The sequence below is a fragment of the Rhinichthys klamathensis genome, unplaced genomic scaffold (assembly GCF_029890125.1).
Source record: "Rhinichthys klamathensis goyatoka isolate OS25496 unplaced genomic scaffold, OSU_Roscu_1.1 h1tg000180l_1, whole genome shotgun sequence".
Classification (NCBI taxonomy): Eukaryota; Metazoa; Chordata; class Actinopteri; order Cypriniformes; family Leuciscidae; genus Rhinichthys; species Rhinichthys klamathensis.
In genome coordinates this window covers 1,167,501-1,191,330 of record NW_026606708.1, presented here as the reverse complement: position 1 = coordinate 1,191,330, position 23,830 = coordinate 1,167,501, and the positions used below count along the sequence as shown (strand labels likewise).

Here is a 23,830-nt window from a genome sequence, read left to right as displayed (position 1 = left end):
GACAGTATAGTGTCCCCGTCACTACACTGGGGCGTTAGGACCCACACAGACCACAGGGTGAGCTACTGGCCTCACTAACACCTCTTTCAGCAGCAACCTGGTTTTCCCACAGGAGGTTTCCCATCCAGGTACTGACCCTGCTTAGCTTCAGTGGGCTCAACCCTGAGGCTCAACCCTGCTTAGCTTCAGTGGGCAACCAGTCTTGGGCTACAGGGTGATATGGCTGCTGGCCATATTTTGCTGTCTCGTGCATGACATGGCGTTCTAAAAACAAGGCACTCAAGTTAAAAGTTTAACTTTTAAATAACACGTCTCTAGACCTTGCATTTTCATATTACTCGATCATCTGCGTCTTGCATTTTTAAACACAAAGACGCGTTCTGTGTGAACGACCCCTTATGCTGCGTTCCATTCAACTCAGAACTTCCACAACACTTTCGTTTGTATTATATCACTCAAACATGACACTCAGTGAGACACACAGTTCATGATACACATCTGAGTGTCAGGCCTTTAAATGGATAATTAACACAAAAATGAAATTTCTGTCATCATTTACTCACCCTTATTTTGCTCCAAATCTGTATGACTTGCAGAACACAAAAGAAGTTCTGCAGAACACAAAAGATATTTTGAGAAATTGTTTTTGTCCATACAGTGAAAGTCAATGGGGTCCAAAATAACACAGGACCTGATTTACTTTCATTTTAAGGACAAACTATACCCTTTTTAAAATATATTATTTGTGTTTAAAAGAAGAAAGTAAGTCTCAAACAGTTTGGAAATACATGAGGGTCAGTAAATGATGAATTTTGGTCCCTTTAAGTAGAAATATCCGACTTTTGACTGAATGGAATGCAGCACCAGTGTTGATGAGAGAGAGAGGATAAAAGGAGATGAGATTTCTATCTGCTACTGGAACGAAGCCTGCTTGAGTGAATTCCCCCTCCATATGATACACATGGTACATTCCTAAACACCAATTAAGTTTAAAAAATATATTGTTTTGTAAATAAACAACATTGATAGAATAAAAAAATGACTTTCCAAATGAAAGTAAAAATAGCTAAGATGTCATAAACATCTGTGTTCATGTCTGTGGATGTTCGTTTTCCTCGCTGTCGCTACTGGAGGGCAGATAATCCGCGCCTATCTTCCGTAGTTTGGCTTGATAATATCTCTTCTTGGCCCGTGCCGCCTTCTCTTTCTGTCTCACTGCTTTCCTCTTCTCCTCCCACACACACTGCTGCAGCAGCAACAGACTCATCGTCTGCTGATGCTCCAGCTCCAACAGTTCCTGTCGACGTGACTCCCATTTTGAGTCTGAGGTATAAGAGTCCATCGGCGGCAATGAATTCTCAACCGATCCTCTGGCAGGAGCACGGGGCCCCGCAGGCTCTCTGTGTATGATCTCAAAGTTTGCACCCCTAGTCCCTGATGCCAGCCCTGAGGTGCTTCCTGCATGGGTTGGGTAGATGAGGGAGGGACGACTGGACCTGGAAGAGACTGAATGTGAGCAGAGAGGAGAGGACACAGTGCCAGGAGGAATCCCAGAGTTGAAAAGTAGGTGAGAAGGTGAAGCCAAACCAAGTTCAATGGCTAAGTTCTCCTTGCTGTCTACTTCCTGTAAAAAAAAGTAAGTTGAACAGCATCATAATTGCTGTACATTTATGCAATAAAAGTCAAAAAGGCATGCAGTACATGAAGTAAACAGGAAATATGCAGGGATTGCAACACTGGTGAAAATAATGGTGTATGGAATACAGAATATTATATAACTACGTTTATTTCTGGAGGGTTTTAAAGTTCAAAAGAACATAATTTATTTGACATTTTTGTAACATTAAAAATGCATTTACTGTCACAATTTAATCCATGCTGAATAAAAGTATTAATTCCTCAAAACAAATGCTTACCCCAAACAGTAATATATATATATATATATATATATATATATATAATTATAAATGTATATTCATTTTCACCAGTGTTGCAAAATGCATGTAAAATGTTGACCTGGTAACACTTTACATTTTAACATGTACATTTTTCATGCCTTATACATCATAAGATAGTCAATCATATTTTTGGTCATAAAATCTGCAATATAAAAGAAACCATTTAGCTTAAGAGGCATTTTAGCAATCATTTCAAGGCCGATTTCAGTCTTACATCATTTTGACTGTGGTCAGCATCTTCATGCTCACTCCCATTAGAGCCTGAAAGCCCCATCACTGCAAGAGAGAGAATGACTCTATTAATCTTCATCCATGTATAATTACAGAGTTGACAGCTGGGCAGAGGCAGGGCCGGTTCTAGACATTTGGAGGCCCTAGGCAATATTCATGTTGGAGGCCCCCCCATCCCCAATAAAAAACTCTTAAAACATATATGATTCCTAACCTTTTAATTTATACAACATTTAATTTTAAATGTTTTTACTTACACAGTACATACGTTTGGACACATTACTATTTTTAATGTTTTTGAAAGAAGTCTCTTGCGCTCATCAAGCCTGGATTTATTTGATCAAAAATACAGAAAAATAATATATAGTGAAATATTATTAAAAATTTAAAATAATGGTTTTCCTATTTTACTATACTTCAAAATATATTTCTGTGATGCAAAGCTGAATTTAGTGTCATGTGATCCTTCAGAAAACTTTATAATATTCAGATTTATTATCAAATGTTAGAAATGGTGCTTAATATTTATTTTATAACCTGTGATACTTTTTTTCAGGGTTTTTTTTATTATTAAAAAGTTTTTTGTTTTTTTTTGTCTTCACTATCACTTTTTATATATTTAACACATCCTTGCTGAATATTCCTGTTTTTTTTTGTTTTGTTTTTTGTTTTTTTGATCAAATAAATGCAGGCTTGTAGAGCATAATAAAAAACTTATTTCAAAAACATTAAAAATAGTAATCTGTCCAGACTTTTTACCAGTAGCCTACTGTATGTACATATTAATCAAACTTCATCTAAGGTAATCTCTTTTTTGTTTAATGAAGATTTTATTGTTATTGTTATTTTGCTGTTTTATTCAATTTATTCACAGTTCCAGAATACCACTTCAGTGATATATGCTTTTATCATTTTTTTCATAGCTGGTATGGCCAGGATTTTCCCCTCCCATTTAATCAATATTGACTGCAGATATTGTCATATTATTAATATAAGTAATATGATATTATGCATTGCATTGCTTGCTTAAATTGCTATACACAAATCAAGTGGAAGAGAAAGACACGGTCGCTACTGATTAGAAAAAGAAATTCTAAACTGATATTATTGGCGTAAGTAGGCTGATGTCAGACAGGGTAGCCCTATAATCTAATCATCAGCAGAATTTAGAAGATAGACCCGAGATCCTTTATTTGAAACATTTAAAAATGTTGTAGTGTGTTGGCTTTTTAACTTTGAATACAAACGTCTTGTCTTTTACTTTTGTAGCGTTTTTAGTCAGCTCCCGACGCGATGTTATTCATTGTACGCGCAAATTCAAAGCGTCGCGTCTGGGCACGTTAATGACGCCCGCGCTCTTTTAAACTCGTAATAAAGCGGTGAATGGTTTTTCCAGAAATGACGCAGATCTACAGTACAAGTTTATATTTAGAATACATTGCAATCAATCACTCCAAAATAGATGACGACAACGCACACACCTGCATTACGAGCTGTGCTTCTTTGCGTGCTTATTTAGGCTTTTGCTTCGCAGCACCTGATGGGCTGGCGTTAATGTGACGTAATGTAACAGTCTATGGTTAAGATAAACATCGTCACTATTTTTAGTTAATTAATAAATATTTAAATAAATTGTAGATAGGACATTTGTAGGTACATTTTTTTTTTTTTTTTTTTTGTCCCTCTGTCTGGGCCCCATCCCGCCAATCGGGCCCTAGGCACGTGCCTAGTTTGCCTTTGCGTTAATCCGGCTCTGGGCAGAGGGGTAGTATTTCATCCTGTAGTAGAGATGACATGACTATTAATTACCTGCTCCAGGTGAGCCGCCCCTAACTGAGGCATAGCTGCCATCTCCATCTACCTCCTCCAGACAGGAGATCAGGTTTGGCACCAGGGCAATGACTTCTCTCTGCACCTGACAGAACCACACACAACCACACTGCGTTGACTCTAAAAGCAAATGGAACTCTGCGACTAGAAGTTCCAAAGCATATAACTGAATTACAGACACATAAGAAATACTTCAATTTACCTGAGTGAGGGCAGACACAGGAAGCCCAGCAGCCTGCTGTTCCTGTCTCTTCTGCAGCGCTACACGACATTCCACCTTCAGTCGTTTCCACAGCGTCTTCAGAGACCCGATGCTGCTGGGGGGTCGACTAGGGAACGCCGAATTGAAGGCCTGAGCCAGCTCTGCCCATACAGCGTTCCGGTGCACAGTAGTGTTGGTGTCTTTCCGAAAGTCCTGGACTGTGTCCACCACCGCATGGATTCTCCGAAGCAGGAAAAGCTTTTGCTCCAGAGTGAAGTTTGGCATGCGGTACGTCATGGTGGTCAGCATGAGTGTATTTGTGTGTATTTGTACAAAGGCTTATGTTGAGGTACTATGTGTTACTTCATTTATAGAAAATCTATAAAATCACTATTTGTTTTTATATTCAACAGAACAGTCTAGTTTAAAAACTTTAAGTGTTACATGTATAGTTTTACATGGCAACATTGGCAGTATCACAGTGTCAGTTTTTGAGTTTTACACTCCAGCATTACAGGAAGGTAAGGTCGGTTTGGTCCCGTTATGTGCAGTGCGCTTCCAGAGTTTCAGGTGCAGTGATATGTTAAACTCTGGATGCCACAGGTAAATACGAGTGTGTGAGGTCGCTTGATCATCGGTGCTCAACGGAAATGCATCTGGGGTCCACCTGATGCGCAAGGGGTCACCAGGCACACATGTGAAGTCTGTAATTCAGCAGACAGAAAGCAAAATGAAGGGACTAGTTTTTTAAATCTTAATATTTGCTCCACCTCTTGGAAGAATGAATGAAACATTTGATCTTTGGGGGGAAAAAACCCATGTGCTCCATATATTAATTTCTGAGAATCGGTTCTTTTGAACTGTTCGTTTCAAAGAACCGGTTCATTAAAAAACGTTCAGCAGTTCTTCTACGTCGTGACGTCGTCGTTAAAGCATAGGAATATAATGCCGTTTATTATTTTGCTGTATATTTATTTCTTTTTTCGATTACATTTTGTAAATATTCATTTTTAATCTTCCTTGTAATTTTATTTGTCCAAGTTTTTAACAACCATTATTCAGCTCATAAAATGTAATTAATTAAAACATATATATAAGTAATTTATAAACTAAATGTAATGTGTATGTACAATGTAAGGTAATATTCGTTTACATCTCTTGGTTGAAAAAGTTTTTGCACCTTTGCATTTGAAAAATGATATTTTATTAAAACCAACTCGGTTTCGTATTCGTTGATAATAGTAGGCTACACAGTTAGTACACATATTTCCATGTGCAGTTTTATTTTATAGCAAATCTGCTGTTTAGTTATTGAAGTAATATAGCTCAAATCCTATGCTTTCATTCTCGGCTCGTTTCTTGACTCATTACGATTCACTCCGGTTTTGTGAACCAGTTCACAAAACCGGACTGAACCGACTCATTGCATCGATCAGACTCAAAAGAATAATTCGTATAGGAATCGCATCGCTATTATTACACGCAAGAGAACGAACAAAGCAAAAATAAGCTTTTAAATCCACGACTTGTCTAGTACTACAGGTGCGGGTGGAGCAGGCTGCATTTTATTTGAATTATTATAATTACGAATCCACTGTCTGGTTAGCCACAGCGCTAAACCCGAGCATCGCACTACAGAAGTAAACCCGAGCTGCGATCTGCGATGTAAGACTAACGTTACAGCTTGAGCTCACTGTTCTTAATGAACCTCTCGTGCATTACACAACCGCTAAGACAAACTGATATTATATCATTTATATTGACCCTACTTACATGCAATCATCAGTCTGACGATTTTATCCCGAATATATTACACTTTGTCCCCACCCCCTGGGTTTAAGCGGTCCGTAAGAAATTTAAACAACAGACTGGAGACACATGCGCAAAAAGACGCTCCGGGCGTAAAAAAAAGAATGGCAATTCACCCGTTTGTGCATTTCATATGATTTGTATACCATTCTCATTAGATCTGTTCAACACATATGGTTTGTGCATCAGGCAAAATATACAAATCTACGCATTTTAACAGTCGAAAGCGCAGGACTCGTTTCATCCAATTGACCGCCAGTGTGGTGCAGTCTGTTCAGTATTGAACCGCGCGATTGGACGCTGCGCGATGTCAACGAGGAAGCGAGAAACACATGCATGTAACGTTAGATTGCAGAACGAAACATGTTGAACAGAGATGCGACTGTGGCTACTGGTCTGGATCTAGTATGAAAGAAAAATACTCAAGTTTTCCATTTCACCTCCTCTCAAAATAACGATCTCTACAGGGGACGCGTAAGTGAAACTGAGCTCGATAGAGGTGTTGTTACGATGATAAAAACATGGAGATTATCCCTGCTGGAAAATACAATGTATGGTAACCGTGTCCTGTTAAAAGGTGACTGAAGTTTTACTTTCAATAAAAAGGTAGCAATAAACCGGTACAAAACCTATCTTTTGGAACGTGTACGTTAGACGGTCATTTAACTAATTAAACTTCCCATTTAAACCAGTTAATAATGTTAGACCAGCTAATGACAAGATTGGACCATTTTTTATTAATCTCTGGCCAGTTAGAATCAACTGTCATGTTCCAAAACACAGCAACTAACAGGGTAAGATTAACTTACTTAGTACTGTTCACTTACTCAATTAATGGTGTTTGTTTACTTGACATCACCTTAATAATCCTACACTTTTGTCAGCTGTACCCCTCTGACATAAAATGTTTACCCGAAGTATGTTCACTGTTCTCTAAGGTCAGTTATTAGACAAATGACATGAATGTATGCATAATAAAAATGAAAATAAAAAAAAATTAGTCAGGGTTTTATTATGATTTAGAAAAATAATATAAATCTCACTCACAAAATAAAATGTTTGTATATGATTTATATATATGGAATAGTTGATGATGGGCCGTTGAGTTATTAGAAAAAGAATGCACACTTGAGGAATGTTGTGCAATGTGCATTATTTTTCTAATAATTCAGCGGCCCAGAATCAATTATTCCACCTATGTTTACCACACCTCCAAACATATTAATATATATATATATATATATATATATATATATATATATATATACATTTCATTAGCTTTTAATGAACTCACAAAACCCTCACCCAGATGAACACTTGATCAGCGTGAGAATGTAGCCCTGGACTGATATAACTACACTGATTTGATTTAATAGTATAGTAAAGGCCATTGCGAGCATTATGCATTTATTCTCATTTATTTATTTATTTGTCAGAGACTTCTGCATGTGAAAAACTTCAGGAAGTCATACAGTAATTTAAAAAAAATGCTGTAATATTTTTGTTGTGCTCTAGAAGTCTTCAGCCTGTGGTGTGGACCGAGTGAGATGGCATCTCCTGTGGGGTCTGCTGTGATGGAGATCGCTGTGCTTGTTGCTCCAGTGACTGCACTGGAATTCCTGGGGGAGGATTTCCTGTTGACAGGTGACTGACATTCATTCTTTTAATGAACAGGTAGCAAATCATCAAAAATCCATTTTGGATTAAAATGTGCAGCATATGACTCATGGGTAATTTTGAGGTGGTTTCTCTCTGCAACCATAAGGTTCTCCAAATGTTCTTGTTTGATCTAGTTTACATTTATTTAATCCATTGGTTAACATTAAAAACTATAATATCCTAAGTAGTTAGAGACTAGAAAGTCTTTAAAACCTGCATGACATACAGATCATAAGAGTTTGATATGTAGGCCACATGTATTACAATATGAAACACCTATACTGTTACTACCACTAACCATAGTTTTCATCAAACATATAATGGGTACTGGAACTGTTTTTGTCATGTGATTTGGTATTTCATGTTCATACACTAGGGCTGCACAAATTATTTTATGGCAGCTGCGATTAATTGTGAAAAGTATTGATAACAATAGGTTACTGTCGTAACCCCGGTTCTCTGAAACATCGAGTGGAGAGATCCACCTATGGGAAGGGCATCCGTACCTGACCTCTGCAGAAGCATCCAATTGCACCAAGTCTGGCTAACAGACAGAAGCGCGCAGCCAATGCCAGGTGAGGCCACACCCCCTTACCTACGGGCATATCACAGCTGGGCGCGCTGCTATTCCTCAGTCAGTATATTCGCTTCTCGTGCGGCAAGCGGGGCAAGGCTGGTGGATCTCTCCACTCGATGTTTCAGAGAACCGGGGTTACGACAGTAACCTATTGTTCTCTTTCATCATCTCGTTTCGAGATCCACCTATGGGAGAGACATGGACAGCTCCCCGATTGCCCAATACACTCACAGTGAGGTTCTGAAGGCCAGAGAAGGACGGTCACCTCAGAGAGGCGGTGCCTGACACGTCCCACAAACATGACCCTGCAAGTTTTCCGCCACGCTAACTGCTGTGGACAAGCAGGGCATGAAACATGCATGAGACACATACATGATAATGGCCCCCGCACCACCAATGCACATAGCTAAACCCAAGAAGGAATGCGAATGCTTGGTGACAGGAATGAACATGGCCAGCCGGCCCATTCACTCCTCGTTGGTTAACCAAACGGGGCTGTGGGAAAGGGCTAAGAGGACCCTACCCCTAGGACCGAGTGTGCCACCGAAGTTCTGGTGACATCCAACCGGTAGTAACGCTCAAAGGTATGAGGAGAGGCCCAGCTGGCCGCGGAGCAGATGTCCTGCAGTGGCACTCCCCTGAACAAAGCCCAAGAGGCGGCTAAGCCCCTTGTGGAATGAGCTCTGATGCCCCTTGGGGCTGCACTCCCTTTGCTTCATAAGCCATAGTATAGCGTCCACAAGCCAATGTGAGAGGCATTGCTTTGAAATGGGACTCCCCTTGTGCAGGGGAGCCCTAGAAACAAAGAGCTGGTCGCTCTTGCGGAAAGCACTGGTCCTGGTCATTATGCTTGCAGAGCACGGACGGGACACAGAGCATTCAGCCCCTGATCCTCCGGGGAGGCAAAGGGTGGAGGGTGAAAAGCGGATAGCTCCAAAATCTCCGACGTGAACGCAGGGAAGCATTTCGGCATGAAGGCCGGGTTAGGCTTAAGGAAAACCTTATCTCCACTTAGGGAGAATTTGGCGCACGAGGGGTGAACCGAGAGTGCATGTAGCTCACTGACCCGTTTAGCAGATGCCAAGGCCGAGAGCAAAGCTGTCTTGAGGGACAGCAGCTTAAGGGAAATACTCCCCAGAGGCTCAAAAGGATACAGAGACCGCGCTTCCAGCACCATGGAGAGGTCCCACTCTGGGACAGATTCAACAGATCTCCTGATGACCAGCAAAGAGCGGCGTGCACCCTCCATAAATCTGCGGGTTAGAGGGTGCTGCCTGACGGTGGAGCCCCAAAACCCACATGACAGGCTGAAATCGCAGCCAGGTAGACCTTAATAGTGGAAAAGGACCTGCCTCTTTCCATGAGGTCTTGCAGGAAACACAAAATATCAGGCACCGAGCACTGATAAGATGTGAAACCACGCCCATCATACCACCCTTCGAACACTTGCCACTCACAGCCATATAGGGATCGCGCGGAAACGGCCCTGGCCTTCTGAGTAGTGGCGATTACACGCGGCGGGAGCCCCAGTGCATTTTGGTTCGTCCTCTCACGGGCCAGGCCCAGAGAGCCACCCTGTCCGGGTGGGGGTGGTAAATCTCCCCGTTGGCTTGGGACAGTATGTCCGTGCGAGGGGGGAGGCGCCATGGCTCGGCGTATAACAGAGGGATTATCTCTGCCAGCCATGGGGCTTTGGGCCACCTGGGTGCTATTAGAGTGAGAGACAGGCCGTGCTCTCTCACCCTGGCCAGAGTGAAAATTATCAGGCACAGGGGAGGAAAAGCATACAACAGCACTTTGGGCCATGGGTGGGCCAGTGCGTCTGCCCCGAGGCAGGGAAGGTTCTTCTGTCCTTTAGCGAGAAGAACATAGGACAATGGTGATTTTCGCGCGAGGCGAAAAGATCTACGGCTGCCTGTCCCATCTCATCCATAACCTCTCCACTATCTGCGGGTGAAGACGCCAATCCCCGTGGATTGGGTTTCCCCTCGATAGCAGATCCGCGCCTCTGTTCCGAATGCCCGGGACATGAGTCACGCGTAATGACAGAAAAACCTGTCTGCTCCACACCAAAAGCCTGTAAGCTAGAGCGTGGAGTTTTGACGAGCGCATGCCACCCTGACGGTTGATATAAGCCACTACCGTGGTATTATCGCACCGTACTAGAACAGGATGTCCCTGCAGGCAAGGCAGAAAATGATTCAGAGCTTTCCAAATAGTAAAAGCTCTAAATAGTTAATGTGCGCTGAACGTAGTCTGCTCAGCCACAGACCGTTCACCGTTCTGCCTTCCTGGGTGGTTCCCCAGCCTGTTAAGGACGCATCTGTCGTCAAAACTTTTCGCATCGTACCGTCCCGAGGGGGGGTTCCCCGTGCGTAAAAGTTCTCGCTCACCCAATGGCGCAAGGCCGCCGAGCAGGCGCGCGTCATCGTTACCGAGCGGCAGAGATCGCAAATCGGGCTGAAATGTAGTGTACAAAACCCATTTCGTGAACGTTCTCATTCTCAGGAGACCAATGGCACAACTTGGATAGATGAAGCCATGAGATCCTGCAGCCTGAGGCATGTGCGATATTGTACTCTCGCCCCTTCACTGAACTGAGACAGACAGTCCATCAGCGAGCGAACGCGCTCTTGAGAGAGACGCGCTCGCATGGAGACTGAGTTCAATTCCAAGCCCAGGAAAATGACATTCTGACTGGGAGTCAGATTGTTTTCGCTCGCATTCACCTTGAACCCGAGGGATGTGATGTGCGCGAGCACCCGGCCGGTGTCCAGCGACACCTTCTCCTTTGATTTGGCTATGATGAGCAAGTAAGTCAGAATTCTCAGCCCTGATAGTCTCAGGGGCGCCACGCCCACCTCCACACACAGACAGAAAGTTCGGGGACTCAAATTGCACCCGAACGGAAGAACTGTGAATTCGTAACAAACGCCTTGGTAGGCGAAACGAAGATATTTCCTGTGTGGAGGGTAGATGCTTATGTGAAAGAAAGCATCTTTCAGATCGACTGATGTGAACCAGTCGTTCTGCTTTATGGCACAGGCGAGAGAGGCTTGTGTCACATTCTGAAATTGAATTTCCTCAAATGTTTGTTCAACACTCAAAGGTCCAATATAGGGCGGGGGGGCGCCACGCCTTTTGGAACATGAAAATACCAGGAATAAAAACCATGGTTTATCAGATTGGGTGGCACCATCTGAATCGCTCCCTTGTTAGGAGGGAGGAAATTTCCTCTTTCAGAATGTGTGAGGCGTTTTCTTCTGTGTGAGAAGAGAGAACGCCGTTGAAATGCGGAGGTTTTATTGCAAACTGCAGCTTGTAACCCTGGGTTACAGTACGCAAAAACCCACTCGGGCGCTGAAACGGCTTGCCAAGCCGCTTTGTGACTCGCGAGCGCCCCCGCTCGGGCCGGAGCGGAGCTGTATGGGCCCAGCTGGTTCATTTGTGATGCAAAGGCGCCATCTAGTGGGAACACTAGAGGCAACATGCAGGGGTTTGGAGGGATTTCCTCTCTCTGCAGTGAGAAGTTTTCTTTGCGGAGAGAGGTCTTCTCTCCAAAACGAATTCATTTGATTCGTAGCTTTGTGTGTTTTGTGTTGGGCAAACACTGGGGCCAAAGCCTTTATTGACAGAGTGAGGGAAACATAGTGTGGTGTCCACTGTACTGAACTTTCCCTCACAAGGTGTCCCCAAAAGTGGGAAAAACACATATCTCCTGAACACATGAACTGGGCAGTCTCAAGTGCAGGCAGAAAAATAATATCCGCGGAGAGAGATACTCTCTCTGTAACGGATTTATTTAATGCGTTTTTTTTTTTTTTTTTTTTAAGTGTTATTTAGTTATGTGTGTGTTTTGTGTTGGGGAACACAGGGGCCTTACACACACAACGTCCACTAAAAAAACATCGGCTGGACAGCCGCAACTGAGCTGTGTGAGCCCAGTTGGTTGATTTATGAGGCAATGGCGACCTCTTGTGGACGGACTCAGGGCGACATGCATGGGATCAGAGAGATTTGCTCTCTATGTTGCCGCTGGCAGATATATAAATCTGCACGAATTCATTTGATTCGTTTATTAAATGTGTTGTTCAGTAATGTGTGTGTTTGTGTTGGGAAACACTGGGGCCGAAGCCTTTAATAACTGGGTGAGAGGAACCAAGTGCGTGCGGTGTGGTAACACTGCTATGTACTTTTCCTCACGACAGCCCCCTCCCCCGTAACTTGTTGTTGTGGGGGGGAGGGGGACACACACACACAACGTCCACTAACATACGGGCTGGGCAGCCACGCGAGGGGATTAACCGACCGTAGGTGGGAGACCCTGTTAGTTAACGTTACTCCCAATGGTCGAACAACAGGCAGGCCGCTTGCGTTCGGGACCGCCTTCCTGGGAAGGCATACATTGAAAACCTCAACACGTAATCGTAGCAAATCAAGGCCCGTGAGACCGTGTTAACAGTCTAGCGGGACGCTCCGGCCGTTCAGACTGGGCGGTGGTCCCAGCGTTTACCCGTCGTACATATTCCTATCCTGGTCGGTGGCGCTCTGTGGAGCTGGCCACACAATGTTGAAACGAACGGCCGCTCGCTCACAAACTTCCAGGAGGATGGACGGAGGCAAAGCCGCGTGAACGCTAGCCTAGGGAACGCTAAAAGGACCGCGTCATCCCCGTCGCCGGAACCGACCGGTTCGTCAACGAGAGTGAGGTTTTCCCGCGAAGATGTCCTCTTCAGGGAATGCGGATTGGGCTGATGTCAGCTCAAATATTTTAGAGAGGTGGCGCTCCGGGAGTCCCCCGGTAGCGCGTCATCATCACCGTGTCTCTCCTCCGAGTCAGAAAGGCCGAGCACGGCGCGCTGTGTCGTGCAACTAAAAGCCGGCTTAGTAAAAGCTACATGGGCAGCAATTACAATGACCGCAATTCCCCGGGTTCTCCAAAGCTTGAGCGTGTTAAGCCCAAGCAGACCGCGCAGAACGAGAGGGTCCTTATAGCGGCGATGAGAGCACCACACGCGGCCGGGCAGGCTCGTCGTGCTAGGCTGTTCCCCGGGGGAAGCGGCTGTTTAGACGGTCACATAGCCATGGGCGGGCCAGCGGTGAAGAACTCGGAAAAATCCGTGGCGGGCAGCCATGTAAAGGAGGAGCAGGTGAAGGACAGCGAGAGCTCGGGCGGCTCCGGATGCAAAAAACACAGCGGATAGGCTGAAGAAACGACTGTCACTCACGTCTGGCGGAGGCTGATCTGGCGAATGCGATATGTCCTCCTGAAGACTCGAAAGTGAGCAGCGTAACGTTAATCCAACCGAACTGTGTCAATGCAGAGATCGCGAGAAGCGAATGTCAACTGAGGAATAGCAGCGCGCCCAGCTGTGATATGCCCGTAGGTAAGGGGGTGTGGCCTCACCTGGCATTGGCTGCGCGCTTCTGTCTGTTAGCCAGACTTGGTGCAATTGGATGCTTCTGCAGAGGTCAGGTACGGATGCCCTTCCCATAGGTGGATCTCGAAACGAGATGATGAAAGAGAACTTCCTACATAGTTCTGTTTCTATGTTCTTGCAGTGATTAAACGGAATCCAAGACATGTCTGTTGAGGAATGTAATGGCTATAGAATAGCCTGTATATAATAACATGTAATGCATTCTAATATTCCAATATTGCTTTTCTATAATTAATGCAAAAAAAAAATGAATGCCGCTAAGGGGACCAATGTGACCATTTATTCTCAAATCATGTGCATATTCTGCAAATGATTAATGAATATTTAATTCATATACTTATCTTTTGCATTACCGTGGTAACTTGCCATTAAACCTCATTCTCAATAGCCTGGGAAAACCCAGACAACTTCCGGCAAATTTAGATTTGCTCTGAAAGTTAGTCTGGCAAAGAGCTCATTCAAGCCCATTTCCAATCCGTCGAAATCGAGGCACCAATCAGAAACGTTGGGGCGGGCTTTACACGATGACGACAGTGCTGCGATTTTGAAGCAGATTTTGTAGCCTACATTACAAAGATGGATGCCGCTGTCGAACATCACTCGTTCGAATCAGCTATCGCGTCTGTTTTAACCGATTTGAACGTTTCCTTTTTGTTAAAAACCGAGCAAAGAACAACACTCGGAGATGTTTCTCCGCCGCTCTGCATACGTCATCTCCTTCATCGCTCTGATTGGTTTTAGGTCTATCCGCGACGTCCGTTGGTGACGCCCCTCTGGAAATGATTTGTCTATGACGCTTTGCCAGACCATAACTCAGTTACAACTGAGAATGGTCTGGTTTTAACCAGGCTACATTCTCAACCTTGTTTTTTGCACATTTCTGACATAATAATTTCTCTGTACAATGCACCTTCCATATTTCTTCTACTTGTCATTTGCGCTGAACTGGTCTGTACCTTCTTTACCTCATAACCTCACATTTTTTTTATAGAAACAATATTTTATTGTAAATTCTATTATTGACATTTAATAATAGCAACTACAGTATCAAAAGAGATTGACAATTGTGTTTGTATGTTTTTTGTCTTTAAAATGATGTAGACCTAATATGCTCATGTTTCTTTATATAATTGTATTATTTTCTAGTTCATAGCCATTTCTTTTTTATAAATTCTCATTCTGCAGTGTTACCTGCAATTACAATTACAGGACTTCATGCAAAAAGTTCAACCTAACCACCTGAACGTGGAAGTCTCGCCCAACTCATAGCGGAATTATCCTTTACATTTCGTATTTATTAGCGTATTTACCAAGCTGTTAATGTAATATTTAACCGATGAAAATGGTTTTAAAAAAGCACATGGCAACATAGTACTATCACTTTACACTGTCGCAATGCTTTTAACTTAAGTGCTGCAAGCCATGCTTGTTTTCTCTTGTTAATCTTTGGCATTAAATGCAAGGCATATTGCGCCATATACGGACATTCTTTTCTGAACTGCTGGTGCTCAAAACACGTACTTTCCAGGAATTTCTTTAGTTTATTGGTTTTGTTGTGGCAGTCAATAACAGCACAGCTTAACCCTGCGCTCATTTTAATTTTTAGTAATGTTTGATTCAGTCGCTTTTTACCCCATTTTAACAATGGGTTCTACGGAGCCCCTAAAGGGACCTTTGCAAAAAAATAAAAAATAAAGACTATCGCGTGCGCACGCGAAACATATTGCGTGCGCACGCGATAGTTTCTCGTGCGCACGCGATACGTTTCTCATGCGCACGCATTACAATTTCCGGTTTGCATACAATTTGCGTCACTGTCATTACTATGAGGAAAACAAGAGCATGGATGTAAAAGTTTAAACTTCTCCAGATTAAAAAAGACCAAAGTGTTATTAAACTGTTGGTTGACCAATAAATCCTTATTTTTAAGGAATTGGTTTAACAGGGATATTAATCATCTTATGAATATGTTTGATAACTATGGAAATATTTTAACATACGAACAATTTATGCGAATCCATATTTTCCTGTGCATTTTAAAGAATTTAATTCTGTCATTTCCCCTACTCTGATTCATCTTATCAAAAGTCATATTCAATTTAACTCCACATTAATGATAAATCCAAAATTAATTTTAAATGACATTGAATTGATTGATAAAAAATGCAATAATAAACATATTTGTACAATATTTCAAATACAAAATAAAATAGCACCTAGAGGATTTTTTTTAAACTCTATTATTGATAATATTAATTGGAAGACTGCTTTGTTAATCCCCTTTAAATATTGCATTAATAATAAAACCAAAGAAATTGCAAGATACTCTGATATTGACGATTTATGTTCCTTTTGTAAAAGTGGGAAAGAGGTGTTGACTCATTTGTTTTTTGAATGCAAAATTATCCAAAATTTCTGGAAGGAATTGGCAGAATTTATCTTTAATTTAGTAAAAATTAAATACTATTTTACTTTAAAGGATATTATTGTATATTATGAAAACAATATTAACAAAGGTCTTGAATACATTGTTAATTTTTATTGTTGGCAAAATTTTATATCCATAAGCAAAAATATTTAAATTCATCCCCAACTTAAAAGGTAAAACTAATATATTATATAGACTCATTACATGCAAAGTGAGATATTTCAAGCCTTTATTTGTTATAATTTTTATGATTATGGCTTACAGCTTATGAAAACCCCAAATTCAAATTTAGAATATTGTGAAAAGGTTTTCATAGCTGTAAGCCATAATCATCAAAATTCTAACATGTATAGTATGCAACATTTTAAAATGTATTTCTTTGGTTTTATTATTAATGCAATATTTAAAGGGGATTAACCAAGCAGTCTTCCAATTAATATTATCAATAATAGAGTTCCAAAAAAAATTCCTCTAGGTGCTATTTTATTTTGTATTTGAAATATTGTACAAATATGTTTATTATTGCATTTTTTATCAATCAATTCAATGCCATTTATTTTGGATTTATCATTAATGTGGAGTTAAATTGAATATGACTTTTGATAAGATGAATCAGAGTAGGGGAAATAGCTTAAATTAAATTGTGCACAGGAAAACTATGGATTTGCATACATTGTTCGTATGTTAAAATATTTCCATAATTATCAAACCTTCATAAGATGATTAATATCCCTGTTAAACCAATTCCTTAAAAAATAAGGATTTATTGGTCACGTTGTAACCAACAGTTTAATAACGCTTTGGTCTTTTTTAATCTAGAGGAGAAGTTTAAACTTTGACATCCATGCTCTTGGTTTCCTCATAGTAATGACAGTGATGCAAATTGTACGCAAACCGGAAATTGTAATGCGTGCGCACGAGAAACGTATTGCGTGGGCACGAGAAAGGTATCGCGTGCGCACGACAAACTATCGCGTGCGCACGCAATATGTTTCGCGTGCGCACGCGATAGTCTTTATTTTTTATTTTTTTGCAAAGGTCCCTTTTGGGGCTCCGTAGGGTTCCTATAAAGACCGGAACAGGACAGCATCCAAACGGAATTTAGAATCCATCATGGCTCCTTTGCTGAATTTCATTCCTTTATTAAAAGAAAAAAGTGCTTGAGAAATGCAGAAATGTCTCTCAATTTTCATAATGTGTATTTATCTCTATAAACAAGTTATTAATTTGATTCTTTCCTGCAATTGTGTAATTTTTTTTAGGTGAGGGACCAATCCTCTCTGTTTACAGTCTTCAAGCATCTACTAAAAAATGTGCATCTTTAAATGTTCTCCATAACTACCGTATCCATGGGATACGAACTGGTAGAAAACATCAGTCTGGAGAGAGTCAGTTCAACAGTGTAATTTCACCTGAAATTTCTGTTTGGGACAATGACGAGGAGGAGATAATTGTTTTTGGAGGAAAAGGAGTTCGGCTTGTCAGCTTCAATTCTGCAGGACAATGTCTGAAGCTGATTGGTCCACTCTTGGAGCTTCAAGACTGGGTGCTGGACATTCATTGGCTAAAAGCACAACCCCACACATTGTTAGGCATAGCCTTGGCCCACAATGCCCTGCTGCTCCTAGAAGCAGAATCAGGTAATATTCTCTCCTTCTACTCTTGTGAAGAGTCCTGTCTTCTCTACTCGGCACTTATGATTGGTCCAAATTGGCACTCTTTAGTGCTGGTGGGTGGGACTGTTTTCAACCAGCTCGTGCTGTGGAGGCCCACAGGGACCAAACCCAGTGGCCAATCCCAGGTGGAGAGACGTCTACTGGGCCACAGTGGAGTCATTTTCAGTCTTTGCTACCATCTGAAATCTGGGTGGCTGGCGTCTGCCTCGGATGACCGCAGCGTTCGTTTGTGGAGCGTGGGCACATTGGGTGGAGATGCAGGTTGTGGAGAGGAAACACCAACATGTCTTCGGGTGCTTTACGGACACCAGGCACGGGTCTTCTGTGTCAAGCTTACACCCAGCCGTGTATTCAGTGCAGGAGAAGATGGAGCGTGCCTGCTCTGGGAATGGGGAGGGGAGGGGAAGGTGGGATGTACGTTTAAAGGACATAGGTCTGGTGGAGTGAAGGCTCTGGCTGTCAGCGGGGGAAGTATAGGCTGTAGGGAGGGATGGATGGCTACTGGAGGTGCAGATGGTGGGGTAAGAGTGTGGAGAGTGGCAGAGGAGAAGAAAGATAGCAAGGAAACTCAGGCAGAGACACAGCTGGATCTGGAATTTAAAGGGCAAGGTTGTCCAAAAGTGGTCCGATTAGTGGGTGAGGACGAATCGAATATGGTTCTGGTCTGTACTGATCAAGGAGAGGTGTGCCTTAGTCAAGGTGACACCTGGGATGTCATCTGGCAAGGAGGAGCAGAATTCCAGTCATATTGTGTGATGGAGATCACAAGCATCCAAGTCCAGAATTCAAATTGCACTGTGTGGGTGTGTGCAGTGGGTAATCTGAACGGAGGTGTCCAAGTGTTCCTTATAGGGCAGCCAGGCGTGGGAGTCTTGCTAAAAGCTGGACAGGGTAAAGTTCACTCTGTACTTTGGGTCAAGGGACTGTCTGTAGGGTCCTGGAGTTGGTGTCTTCTGGCTTCAGGCTCTGAGGGATTGGTGTACCGGTGGACAATAAAGGTGATGGAGGATGAATCAGGCCTGCATATGAAAGAGGAAACTCTTCTTCCATTCCTGCTGCCACCCTGTGCCAAACGCTGGCTGACTGCTGCAGTTACCTTGCCACAAAGAAAAGGGTTATACCTGTGTGGTGACCGGAGAGGGTCACTACTGCTCTATGCCGAACGAGAAAAGAATGACACAAGAAATGGAGGAGAAAGAAGAATGGACTTACAAGATCAAGAAACCGAAAACCGGCAAACGCAAATTGGCGGTCCTATATCTCCCATCAGTACCCTTTACGGAGTCCATGGGAAGCAAGGTGTGACTTCCGTGTGTGAGCATCAAGACTTATGTTACAGTACAGGTCGAGATGGATCTGTAAGAATACTAACTGTTGAAGAAAACGTCCTGAAGGTGCGTAGAGTTCAGCGGGCCTGCAGAGGCATGGAGTGGCTGGAGAAGGTTCTGTTTCTGGGCTTGGATGCACCAGAGGTACAAGGAAAGATGCTGAATGAGAGAATTGAGAAGAGGAAGATCGATCAAGAGAGTGAAAGTGTAGCTGAGGCTCGGTTTGTAATGGTTGGCTTCCACTCTGTCCACTTCATTATATGGGACCCTCACCGACAAGAGAAGCTATTATCAGTTGCCTGTGGAGGAGGCCATCGATCCTGGGCCTACAAATGCCCGATACACACCCACACGGATCCTCATGCACATGCAATCGGACATGGTACCCTTGTGTTCATCAAACACGGAGCTGTCATGGCATCACGTTCATTAGCGTCCACAGAAACTGATGTGAATGGACACACCCTGAAAGAGGGGCTACATGGGCGAGGCATCAGCTGTGTGTGTCATCTTGGTAGTCTCACAAAGACTAGAGAGTTGTCAGAACTTTGGGAGATTTTTGTTACCGGAGGGGAGGATACCTCAGTGGGTGTACTTGCCGTCAATCCACAGAGTGGAACTGTTAAAGTGCTTGCGGTTCTAACAGACCATATCTCAAATGTTCGTGCTCTGGCTGCCATCAGAAAAGAAGAAACTAATGAAAGAGGGAGAGGTGATCGGACAGATACCTCCTTGTCTTCTTTGGTGTTCTCAGCGGGTGGCCGGGCTCAGCTGCAGTGTTACCGGCTTTTGATTAGTTTGGATGAGCAGCAGGGTCAGCCGATCTGTCAGGTCACTCAGATAGCTGGCCATCGATTGGATGAGCAGTGGGAACGGAAGCGGAATCGACACAAGACCATCAAAATGGACCCAGAGACGAGGTACGTATGTGTTTCTCAAAATACTCATTATTTGTGTTGTCTTAAAGGGATATTTCATTCTAAAATTAAAATTCGGTCATCATTTACTCACCTTCATGTTGTTTCAAACATGTATGAATTTTTTTTGGGGGGGGGTCCATTGTTGTTTGGTAGTAGTTGTTTTGAAAATGTATGACCATCAGAGAGCGGACAATACAATGTACTCCCTCCAATTTACTTTGCAAATGCTTTCTCGTGTTTGCAGGTACATGTCTATGTCTGTGGTGCGTAATGGGACTGAATATGTTCTGGCTCTGGGCTGTAGTGATGGTGCAGTAAGGTAACTTGGTTTGAGATTAAAAACATATTAATTAAAATTAGTTTCAAAATGTTTCATGTTTTAACATTCTGTGATTAATGCATTGAGTGTGTGTTTTCTCTTTTAGGCTGTTCAGTGTGACTGAGAGCAATAGGAGTGTTGACATGCTTTGGGAGTGCTTTTACCATCAGAGGTGTGTGCTCAGTGTCGCCACCTACAAGCTGGAGGACTCCCAGGGCAGAAAGTAAGGAAATGCTGTACACTTATCAAAAACATATTTATTCCATGTTTACATTATTTCTTACACTTATTTGCATTTGTCCATCTCTTTCGGTCTCAGGCTTTTGTTGCTGTTCAGTGCCACTACAGATGGTTGTATATCTGTGTGGGATTTAACAGCAGTTTTGAACAGTAAGGCTGGTGTCAGCTGGCAGGGTGAGTCATACATACACCAGAACATAAACACTTGTTTTTTTGTTTTTGTTTATTATTTTTAATGTCTGTATAACTGTGTTCTTTGTTTTGTTTTGTGTTCTTTGTTTTTGCTGTGGTTAAGAAGAACTTAAAAGTATGTTATTTGATTGCATTTGTTATGTATGTTAAAGGTATAGTTTACTCTAAAATTAAAAACTTTATTTATTTTTCTTTACTCATTATTATTATTAGACTTTCCATGCAACTGTTTTACATATCATAGTGACCACAGCTATTAGGCTCCAAAAATTACAGTGCATTTGCTCTGATTCAAAGATGGAGTATGTGTATTCTTATAAATAAAATAATAATTTTTATCAATTACAAACCCAAGAGCATTACAAAATGTTATGCATAAAAAAACTGTGAAGCTGTCCCAAAACCCCACAGTGTCGGGTGCCACGAGGCACGAGTCTGGTAATAGAACTTTAAAATATGTGTTTGTCAATAATGATTTACCCTTTCTTTGCTTCAGGCCCATCAGCCCCTTTCTTTTCTATACCTGTCCATCAAAGTGGAGTCAATACACTTGCCTTATCACCGCAGAGAGCGATGGGGCAAATGGAGGAAAACATGATCTCATTGGCCAGTGGTGGAGATGATGGACAGCTGTCTCTACTGAGTATCAAGATTGATCAGAAAGAGCAGGAGAATGGAGGCATGTCTCTACAGCTTCTTTCTCATAGGTCAGTGCCCCTGGCACACTCTTCCCCTCTCACTGGGCTATGTTTACTAAGCCCCACCCTATTGGTGTCCACCTCACCAGACCAACGCTTGTGTTTGTGGAGTGTGAACAGCGATGGCCTCCGCCCACTGAAGGTGCTGTTCTCACACACCGCAGATGCTGCTGGATTGTGGGCGTGGTTTGGTGTGGGACAAGAGGGAGGTGCCTGGGTGATTGTTTGTGGCCAGGGCTTACAATTGTTTCAATTAACGGAAAGAGAGATGGATGAACCAAATGAAACTGTTAACAGGAGTGCAAAAGAAGAGGAAAGAAAGAAAGTGATATTTTCACATCGTGTTTCAAGGACATAACACAGACTATCAGCACTCTTTTTAATGATTTATAAATGGAGATACCAAAGAATTGTAATAAATTCAAATAAAGATCTTTTCAATATGTCATATTTTTACTGTGCCAGGGAAAGTATCTTGTGAAGAAATTTTTTTTTCAATATGGCCTAACAATGAATGTCTATACAGCTGTACAGAACCAGTCAAATTTTGGACATGCGATTTACTGAATTTGTTTCTCATCATCCTACAGACATTTTGATATAAAGCCAGTGTTGTTAACTAACGTAAAACTATTAAAAAACATTTTCGGTAATTGAAATAGATCTGAAATAAAATACACTAGTCAAAATTTGAAGTGGATCAAAAAGTTTATCAAAGTTGTCCAAGACAAGAACGGGTATTGTTCAAAATGCATGTATAACTTTGATGAAAGGTTTTGATCCACTTCAAATGTTGACTACAGTATAAATATTTAATGAAAAGCTTACACTGATTGTTGAAGTACTAAAATTATTAAAAATAATAATAAAAATGGCAAAAGTACACACGATTACTAAAACTAAATTTAAAAGTGAAAATAGCAAAATGAAAGCCAATTAAAAACATTAATAAATACTATAATAGTATATGCTTACTAAAATAAGAGAGGCTTGAAATGCTTGTAATCATATAAATTATATATCAAAAATAAATGACAAATAAAATTGTAATTAATGAAATGGATGAACTGGGCCGAGCATACGTGTGAACACCTTCAATTCTGTTTAAAAAGAACCTAAAGATGATTGATAGATCGTTTTAATTTGGTTTGTACACATTTTGTGTTCTGGTTTTGGTGACTATTATTCTAAAATGCAAAATATAGAATTGAATATGGAAAGAATGAGTTGGTGTGTCCAAACTTTTAAATGGTACCGAATATGTTACGACTGTGTACGTGTGCATGTGTGTGAGTGGCTTATGGCTTGAAGATATATTCATGCATGCGTGTGTAATGGATCAATGCTTTCCTGGGCTACAGGCCAGCAGGTGTGTGTGTGTGTGGGTGAGTGAGAGAGGGTACACAGTGTGTTGGGGGGCTTTGACTGTGCAACTAAGTATAAATATTTCACCCCCTTCTCCAGTTCCCTTTTGTTCATCATCGTAGCGGCTCGATGGCCAGTCCCTTTAATCCACAGCTGAACAAATGAAAGCAAGAGAGGAAAGGAAACACGTGAGAGAGTCAAAGATATAAAGCCACAAGGTTTGCAGAATTTGAAAGAAAGGAATGAGAATATTTTCTGATTACATGATGTAAAAAAGGAGTGACAAAATGTGAGAAGAAGACAAAAGTTGAAAGGATAATGTGAGTATAATAATGACTAATGTGAGTAAAATTCTGCAATAGCAACCAATGTTACTTTAGTATAATTGAGATACCATTTAAGTTTTTATTGATATTTTGAAGTAGTCTTTATTTTTTATTTCTTTGATTTTTATTTTAATCTTAGTTAGGGTGTTGGTCATTTTGTTGTGTGTTTTTGTAATTTATGTATGTTTTTATACATTTTTATTTTAGTTTGAGTTATTTTAGTACATCAACAATGAGAAACTAGCTGAAATAAAATGTCTTTATGCATGCTATTTTATTTCAGTTAATGTTTATTTTATTGTGAAGCTGATGTGTCTCTTTGTTTGAAGTGAGTCACAGTGTGTGTGTCTTGATCTTTTGAAAAAGGATGTCACGGTTCAGGGAAACCCTTAAAGAGGACGAATCTGGAAAGAAGAACTCTAAGATACCTCAAAAACGAAAGAAAAGGGAAGCTGAAAATGACACGGTATGGCTGTTCCACAAAAATTACTTGAAAATGGATTGAATATACAAGTGAATATACAGCACATTAACTCAAATAACATCACACTGATTAAACAGTCATGATCATGTGTGTGATATCACTAAACAGGACAATAGACTGATATCGAAGGATAGGCTTCCTCTGATT

The 23,830-nt window shown here is 41.7% G+C and overlaps 3 protein-coding genes across 5 annotated transcripts in view; 2 read left to right on the top strand and 1 right to left on the bottom strand.

Moving 5' to 3' along the window:
• Positions 1 to 628: 628 nt before the first annotated feature.
• Positions 629 to 6,242, bottom strand: LOC130094561 (uncharacterized). Its single transcript, XM_056260897.1, has 5 exons — positions 5,995 to 6,242; positions 4,222 to 4,925; positions 3,999 to 4,104; positions 2,173 to 2,234; positions 629 to 1,624 (listed from the first exon to the last, which is right to left on the bottom strand). Exons 2-5 carry the CDS (start codon positions 4,528 to 4,530, stop codon positions 1,091 to 1,093), a joined length of 1,011 nt encoding a protein of 336 aa, XP_056116872.1. The 5' UTR covers positions 4,531 to 4,925; positions 5,995 to 6,242; the 3' UTR covers positions 629 to 1,090.
• Positions 6,243 to 6,367: 125 nt separating this feature from the next.
• wdr6 (WD repeat domain 6) lies at positions 6,368 to 21,959 on the top strand. Of its 2 annotated transcripts, none has more exons than XM_056260862.1 (7): positions 6,368 to 6,504; positions 7,549 to 7,674; positions 17,398 to 20,059; positions 20,304 to 20,378; positions 20,485 to 20,601; positions 20,698 to 20,792; positions 21,307 to 21,959. In XM_056260862.1, exons 2-7 carry the CDS (start codon positions 7,578 to 7,580, stop codon positions 21,864 to 21,866), a joined length of 3,606 nt encoding a protein of 1,201 aa, XP_056116837.1. In that variant the 5' UTR covers positions 6,368 to 6,504; positions 7,549 to 7,577; the 3' UTR covers positions 21,867 to 21,959. The 2 variants fall into 2 exon arrangements, with proteins under 2 accessions (XP_056116837.1, XP_056116836.1); XM_056260861.1 differs by having other exon boundaries at positions 7,546 to 7,674.
• A 416-nt stretch (positions 21,960 to 22,375) lies between these two features.
• Positions 22,376 to 23,830, top strand: part of LOC130094562 (uncharacterized) — a 2,518-nt gene continuing 1,063 nt past the window's right edge. Inside the window, exons 1-3 of one of the 2 annotated variants that reach the window (XM_056260899.1) lie at positions 22,376 to 23,091; positions 23,566 to 23,665; positions 23,792 to 23,830. The exon at positions 23,792 to 23,830 is cut by the window's right edge and continues 25 nt beyond it. In XM_056260899.1, the coding sequence (XP_056116874.1) occupies positions 23,567 to 23,665; positions 23,792 to 23,830 (138 nt within the window). In that variant the 5' untranslated portion in view covers positions 22,376 to 23,091; position 23,566. Of the gene's footprint in view, positions 23,194 to 23,565; positions 23,666 to 23,791 lie in introns of both variants that reach the window. The other variant, XM_056260898.1, reaches the window with a different exon arrangement.